This window comes from Rutilus rutilus (genome assembly GCF_951802725.1).
Source record: "Rutilus rutilus genome assembly, chromosome: 4".
In the NCBI taxonomy this organism is placed as follows: Eukaryota; Metazoa; Chordata; class Actinopteri; order Cypriniformes; family Leuciscidae; genus Rutilus; species Rutilus rutilus.
The window spans coordinates 43,882,387-43,890,886 of NC_140212.1; the positions used below are offsets into that span (position 1 = coordinate 43,882,387).

An 8,500-nucleotide genomic window follows, 5' to 3' on the forward strand; every position below is an offset into this window, starting at 1 on the left:
CAAAGGTACAGGAGCATCGCCAACAAAATCAACAAAGGATGTTTTACCAGTACAATATAGTCAATGACTCGCTGTTTGGATTGGATTGTGGATCATTTGTGGAGCAACATAGACGACAAATGTTAAGGATTAATTTTATGTTTGGATTGTTTGAACAACCCGCATGGCAAAGGAAACAGGAATCAACAAGTGAGCTAACAGAGGTATGTGCGCTACTATGACTGACTGAAATGTGTAAACATAAGAGGAACGAGTTGTTGCAGCATATGTTTGTAAAGAAAGAGTTGTTAACAGGCGAGAACAAGAACAGTTTATGGATAATATCATTGCATTTGAAATAAGTATGACATCTGGAACTCGTTTGAAAACAAACCTTTAAGGAACAAACCTGAAACTGATCAAGGTCACCATCCAATGTAACGCTCCAATCTTGAAAACATTGGATAAAATGAGAATAAGAATCAAAGAAAAGAGGAGTGTTACACACACACTTACACATACAAAAAGGGGTCGTTCTTCAGAATTTCTTCTTTGTTCTGCAGAAGTAAGAAAACCATTCGGTTTGGTACGACATGAGGGGGAGTAAATGATGACAGAATATGAATTTTTTGGTCAACTATCCCTATCCCTATTAAATCAACTACAATTACTACTCCCTGCAATTTAAGCTAGATCTATGTCTGTCAAGAAAAGATGCTTAAAGGTGCATTAAGCAACTTTTCATGTTAAAAATACCCGTTTTTCTAACCCATACATGCTTAAACAATTGCCTGATGGGCTGAATGAGCCCTTCTATGATCACTGCGATTGCCTCTATAATCCTGTACAGTAAAATAAATAAGAGGGATTCGGGTCGGAATCGACTGGGCGTGACGTCATGCGCGTTCACGCTCACCTGGCTATGTCTGGCAGGTTTGTGTATTCGCCGCCATTATCCGCATCAGCGAAGACAACTCAAGCGACTTTTGCAAAAGTAGAAGATGGATTCAAAGAGACCGGCTTCTAGTTCATCCCAAACCCCAACGCAAACTCCACGTAACCACAGAGTGCACAACTCTGGTTGCAGTTTCGCATGTCGCCAGAAGGGGGCATAGTTCTGCAAAAACTCAGAGACTTGCGCAATGCACCTTTAAATGAGAACACTGGTGTGCTATTTATGAAGGCTATATCTTTAACACCAAGCATATCTGCAGACTTACGTAACGTGGTGTAGTGAAAAGCATGATGAAGACGGAGAATAGGAATAAACAAGATTTAATACAAAACTCAGGAAAACACTCACTTTAACACAATATAACATTGACGAAACCGGACGAAGACTGAGGGAGAACACAGGGACTAAATACATGTAGCAAACAAAGGAGCTTAATTGGATTATAAAAAGGACACAGATAGCCGGTTAGGGGCAGGCTTCTCTCTGGGACTTTTCCAAACTTCCTGAAAACTGCAGTTGTTAAAGGGATAGTTCACTTCAAAATGAAAATTCTGTTATCATATACTCACAATTGCTGTGTCCCAATTCGCCTACTTATACTACGCCCTAAAAGTATGTACTCTTTTTGTGAAAAAAAAAAGTACATACTTTTGAGTCTGTAGCAAAAGAGTAGGCAAGCTTTGGGACATACTACTTAATGGACAGATCTGTCACCGCAAACTGCCCTGTCAATCATCTTGTCACAGTTAAAATCCTCCATTCAATATAATTTAATTTCCTACTGTTTCGGAGAGAAATGTATTTGCACGTTCGTCTGCCAGTCGTGGGTCTTTCATGTGGAGACTCTCAATGTGGAATTAGGCAAAGCTAGATAGACCTTCCTCTCAAATATTATAAACAGAAACTTAAACAACACACGCACTCTGTTTGCTATAGTTGAAAGACTAACAAACCCCCCAAGCCACATTCCCAGTGAAATGCTCTCAGACAGCAAATGCAGTGAGTTTGCTTCCTTCTACTCTGAGAAAATCAATAATATCAGAAAGGTGATCAGCACATCCTTGAGTTGCGCTGGGGTCAGACAGACCAGACCACAACCTGAGAAAGTAGTTACTATGTCTGATTTTGAAGAAATTGATGCCAAAATATTGGAAGAAACAGTACAGCACCTTAAAACATCAACCTGTGCTCTTGACACACTTCCCACATCTTTTTTCAAACGTGTGTTAAACTGCTTGGAAGCGGATCTCCTGGAAGTGGTAAATGCCTCACTTCTCTCTGGGACTTTTCCAAACTTCCTGAAAACTGCAGTTGTTAAAGGGATAGTTCACTTCAAAATGAAAATTCTGTCATCATATTCTCACCGTCAATTTGTTTCAAACCTGTCTGAATTTCTTTCTTCTGCTGAACACAAAGGGAGATATTTTGAAGAATGTCAGTAACCAAACAGTTAACTGGACCCATAGACTTCCATATTAGGAAAGAAAAAACACTATGGAAGTCAATGGGTCAGAATTGTAAGAATTTACATGTTCCACGCCAGGTTCCGTAGACCCAGCGTTAATAGGTGTCTCTCTCCAGCCCCAAGATAGGTAAAGAAGGGGTCCCATACTTTATAGAAACTTGTGTCTCATTTGAGACTTCAATGTAAACACCCACTTCTGTGATTGGGTAATATCGTCGCATATGAAATAAGTATTACATCTGGAACTTGTTTGTTTGGAAATTTGACTAAAACAGCTGCCAAGATCATAAATAGTGCCATTGAAACACCAATTTCTGATTTATCTTGGCTGAGAATACTGATGCATTTATTTATTTATTTGCATTATTACCTGGAAAAGGGTGGCATTAGTTTTTTTTATGACGATTGATAGGTAACGTATATTCTTGAGAAATCGCATCTATTTAACTGTAAAAAGGCTGTGAGACAACGGCTTCTCATGATCACAAAAATATCAACGGCCTATGCATCCATTATCAGTTGACATTACGACACTGTTCAGTTGACTTTAAAAGGAACCCCGACTAGTGCGGCATGTTGGCTTTATAAGATTAACGTGGGCGTCAGCTATAAAAAGCGGATACAAAAACACTCCAAATGTTTTTGTTTTTATTAAAAAAAGCCGAAAATCCATTCACTTGTAGGACGCCATAATTACTTAGATCTCAATGCATTCTGGGTAGTGACGTGTATAGGTTGTATGGCCACGGAACAACATTTATGGTTGAATTTATCTGATATGAAGGATAGAGAAAAATCTGTTCTTTTGGACGCTCCACTTTCACCTTGAGGTCTATTCGGCAACGCTGTAAATACGGTTGTATTTCAGGAGGCGAAGAAACAATCAGTGGCATTCCAGAAGTTTCTTCCTCACCGATCTAATGTCCCAGAGTCTCGACTACGAGCTCCTAACAGCACAGACTCGAGAGACTGGTTCCCTTAGTAGATTTTCAGGCAGCCTGGAAGCTACTGCCAAATATATCTCATTGGGTCCTGCATACAATAGAAAAGGGTTACAGAATTCAGTTTGGTTCTCGTCCGCCCAGATTTATAAGGGTCCTCCCTACGGTGGTGGACCCCGAGCAGGCTCTGGTGATGGAGCAGGAAGTACTGACTCTTCTATGAAAAGGGGGCTATAGAAAGGGTTCCTCCTCCTAGCAGGGAGTCAGGGTTTTACAGCTGTTACTTCATTGTTCCCAAGAAGGATGGGGGGTTGTGTCCTATTCTAGATCTGCGCCAACTAAACCGCAGGGTTCAGAAACTCAAGTTCAAGATGCTTACACTCAAACAGATCGTGTCACAAATTCAGTCAGAGGACTGGTTTGTTACGATAGACTTGAAGGACGCTTACTTCCATGTATCCATCCATCCTCATCATAGGAAGTTCCTGAGGTTCGCTTTCGGGGGCGAAGCGTACCAATATTGGGTTCTTCTGTTCGGCTTAGGTTTATCACCCTGCACTTTCACGAAATGCGTGGATGCAGCTCTGGCTCCCCTGAGACTCCAGGGCATCCGTGTGTTGAATTACATAGACAATTGGTTGATTTTAGCTTAGTCCGAGCAGATGGTGGTTCAGCATCGAGATGTCGTTCTGTCCCACATAAAGATGCTGGGGTTGAGGCTCAACGCCAAGAAGAGCATGCTCCTCCCGTCTCAGAGGACCACTTTTCTAGGTGTGGTATGGGATTCGACAACGATGCAGGCACAATTATCACCTGCACATATTACTTTGATTCTCTCAGCCGTAAATGTGGTAAAACTAGGCCAGTCACTCACTGTGAAACAGTTTCAGAGACTGTTGGGTCTCATGGCAGCTGCGTTCAACGTAATAATTTTTGGCCTCCTGTGCATGAGACCTCTTCAGTGGTGGCTCAGGACCCAGGGGTTTTCTCCGAGGGGAAATCCGTTTCACATGATCAAGGTCACGCAGGGATGCCAGGTGCCTTGTTAATGTGTAAGAAACCTTGGTTCCTCGCCCGTCGCGTAACGCTAACGACCCTCACAGGTTGGGGGGCAATCATGAGTTGTCACTTGGCGAAAGGTCTATGGCAGGACCATCTACTTTCTTGGCACATAAATCAGCTAGAAATTATGGCGGTGTTTTGAGCTCTCAAGCACTTCCTGCCAGACCTAAGAGGTCACCATGTGCTTGTCCGGACGGACAACACAAATGGTTGGTCTCTTATATCAACCATCAGGGGGGTCTGAGGTCACGTCACCTATGCAAACTGGCTCATCAGATCCTCCTATGGGCCCAGGGGAAATTTCTGTCTCTCAGGGCATTCCTGGGCATCTAAATCAGGGAGCAGATATCCTGTCGAGGCAGGGGCCGAGGCCCGGGGAATGGAGACTTCACCCCGAGGTGGTGAAGCTCCTTTGGGAGAAATTCGGTCAAGCTCAAGTCAGCCTTTTCGCATCTTCAGATACAACTCATTGTCCCATGTGGTTCTCTCTCACGCACCCAGCTCCTCTGGGGCTGGATGCGATGGTTCAGGTGTACGCTTTTCACATGTAAACATTTGACATGGTGTAGACATTCTACACATTCTCTCACATTTCACATTCTACACATGTATGCTTTTCCTCTGATATCCATGCTTCCGGGAGTTCTGGAGAGGGTTCGCCGGGAAGGGGCCCATCTATAACTAGTAGCCCAGATGGAGATTCCGATCAGTAGGGACCTACTGTCCCAAGCAGGAGGCACTATTTTTCACCCTTGCCCAGAGTTGTGGAAACTGTGGGCTTGGCCCCTGAGGGGGCCCAGCTCATAGAATCAGGTCTCTCGACCGAGGTTGTGGAGACCATACTCCAATCCAGAGCTCCATCCATGAGAAGACTGTATGCACTGAAATGCTTGGTGCGTACAACAATTGAATCCTGTTAACTGCCCTGTTGGTACAGTATTCGATTATCTGCAAGAACGTTTCTCTGCGGGGTTATCTCCGTCCACCTTAAAGGTGTATGTGGTGGCTATATCTGCTTACCACACTCCTCTGGTACATCAATGGGGAAAGATCCTCTCATTTCTCATTTTCTTCGTGGCACCCTGAGGCTGAGGGCTGCACTGCGCACTAGAGCACCGCCTTGGGATTTGGCCGTTGTATTGAAAGGCCTGGATTTTGCTCCCTTCAGGCCCATTGAAGAGGTTTCAAAAAAGCTCCTTACACTAAAAACTTTATTTCTCCTTGCTATTTCTTCTATCAAGAGAATTGGAGATTTGCAAGCCTTGTCGGTTGCTCCTTCGTGCCTGGAATTTTGCACCTAGTATGGTGAAAGCCTTTCTTTACCCTAGGCCGGGTTATATTCCTAAGGTCCCTACTAATGTTGCAGGCCCGATAGTGCTGCAGGCCTTCTATCCTCCACCTTTTAATACACCAGATCAAGAAAAAACTATTCGTCACCAAGGTCACTATTTGGGTCACCAAGAAAAGGTTACCCTGCATCCAAGCAGAGGATGAGGAAGTGGGTAGTCGAGGCTATCTCACTTGCTTATGAAGCGGCTAGTCAGCCTTCACCTTTGGCTGTCCGGGCCCATTCTACTAGGAGTATGGCTGCCTCAAAGGCTTTATTATCGGGGGTTTCCCTTCATGACATGTGTCATGTGGCAGGCTGGTCCTCACTGCATACATTTGTTAGATTTAACGATTTGGATCTAGGCTCCACTCCAGGGACTAGAGTGCTTGCTTCTTAGCGTGCACAATGATTTCACACAGAACAGGCATTTGCTATTATGGCATAGTGGGTATAGTGTTCACACAGCATCTCGATGCAGCTCGAGTTCCCTTGAAAGGGAACGTCTCAGAGGGAACGAGACGCTGCGTCGCCCTTCCATACTCCCTGCATGACTGTGACTTGCTTCGGCATAACTGAAGCTATCGCGTTCTGTTATCAGGTGTGCTTTATAGTTTCCTGGTCTATGACTTCACCCGCCTATGACGTCTCGTCACACCATTGGATTGATTCTACAAGTGCTTCATGATGCAATCATGCAGGTGGGGCGTTCCCACAGCGTATCGACGCAGCATCTCGTTCCCTCTTCAGGAAACCAGTGATACAAATGTAACCTGAGATGTTTGCAGGCAGTCCAGAATGCGGCCGCTAGACTGTTGACAAGTTCTCGCAAGCATGAGCACATTACACCAATTTTATCTTCACTTAAGTGGTTGCCGGTGCCGCTCAGAATTGAATATAAACTTTTATTATTTGTTTTTAAATCATTAAATGGCTTGGCACCATCATACCTTACTGGCTTACTAAAACGGCACACAACTGCTAGATCTCTTAGGTCCTCTAATCAACTGATCTTGACTATTCCCAGATCCAGACTGAAACTTAGGGGTGATCGGGCTTTTTCTATCGCTGCACCGAAACTGTGGAACATATTACCACTGCATATCAGAATGGCTCCATCTATATCCACTTTTAAAACTTGGTTAAAATCTCATTTGCTATCCCGGGCTTTTAATCTCGAGGTGCTGAGGCATGTTTTACTTTGAATTTGTGTTTATTTGTATGTATGCTATTGTTGTATTATCTGTTCTTTGTATGATTAGTATTATATTTAAGTTCTTTGTACAGCACTTTGGGCAACTGTTGTTGTATTAAATTGTGCTTTATAAAGAAAGAAAGAAAAGAAGGCGAAAGAACACAATACAGTGTTTTGTTTTGTTTTTTTTCAGTCAGGAGCTTGTAACATACGACTCGTAGAGAGTTTTGAACCTTGTATTAGGCTACATGTCTGTAGATCCTGAGCAGAAGTTTGAGACTGGGCATGTTTCTCAGCTTCCACACCTACATGCCCTGTCATGACCTTGTCAACGCCCACTTTGGTGTACTTGTGCTTTAAAAGGCAGCTCTGCACACCAAGTAAGTCACTGTTCCCAGCAGAACCACTGGAAGCTGCTTCAGAAACACTTGCCTTCTCCAGCCTCTCTCTCCTCGATTCATTATTCAAAATGAGCAAGATCATTGTTTATAGCAGAGAGGGCTTCGAGGGTGGAACAGCTGAATTCAACCATGATGTCCACGACTTAAGAGAGAAGGGCTTCAACGATGCCATCGCCTCCATAAAAGTCATTGGCGAACCATGGGTGGCGTATTATGACAAGGATTTTGCTGGAAAGCACCGGGTGTTTGAGCAAGGAGAGTACGCCACCCTTGATGACAAAGGACAGTTTTCTTCCCTGAAGATGGTCTCAGATGACCTGGCCAACCCTGAAATCCAGCTGTTTGAGCACATTAACTTTCAAGGAAGAAGCGTGACCCTACGCAACGAAACCAATCTTCACAGCATTGATTTTGGTGACAAAGCTTCTTCCCACAAAGTGAGAAGTGGAGTCTGGGTGCTGTACGAGCACACCAATCGTCAGGGTTCCCAGCTTATTTCTTTCCCTGGCGATCGAATTCCCAACTATGTGCTGCTCTCCTTCAACGATGTGGCCAGCTGTGTGCGTCCCTTGCTGCCGAGGCCATAGACAGCATCATTCAAAGAACGCTTTCTGCAGCTGAATATGAACCGGATCCCTTTTGGAAAGAACGAGGCAGGTGGTGGGGAAAGACTGATCTTGACCAGAAACGATGACTGTGACTCCAATAAGTCTGAAGAAACTTCATGCAATTGGACTCAACCTTATCATCTGATGATATCTGTGTAAAGACATTAACTGTACATGTTAATTTGGCAAATGTTATATAATAAGGATGAATTTTATTAGAAAAAGTTTTAAGCTGCTGGTTGTTTGGCTTTTCATCAGTAGTGATCAGTATCAGTAAACATATGCAATGAAATACATTTTTGGAATTGTTCTGCTACAGATCATATTATATTTTAATGTATTTCCCCTGTTTGATGAGAGAGAAATATTGAAAGGAATTTTGGATTTATATTATGCTGAGAAAGAGACAACAAATGCTGTTTTACCCTGTCAACTCAGAAAATAAAGACTCTGAAATAATTGTTTCAATTCTCTTTTTTTTACATTTACATTTTTCATTTAGCAGATGCTTTTATCCAAAGCGTCTTAGAATTGAGGAATTCTAGCGAAGTCAGTTATCCAAAGAGG

General features: G+C 43.3%; 1 protein-coding gene across 1 annotated transcript; it reads left to right on the forward strand.

The window, feature by feature from the left end:
• Nucleotides 1-7,393: 7,393 nt before the first annotated feature.
• Nucleotides 7,394-7,912, forward strand: LOC311289840 (epidermal differentiation-specific protein-like; the record flags this gene model as incomplete). Its single annotated transcript, XM_084408086.1, has 1 exon — nt 7,394-7,912. One exon carries the CDS (start codon nt 7,394-7,396, stop codon nt 7,910-7,912), a length of 519 nt encoding a protein of 172 aa, XP_084264212.1.
• Between the last annotated feature and the right edge of the window lie 588 nt (nt 7,913-8,500).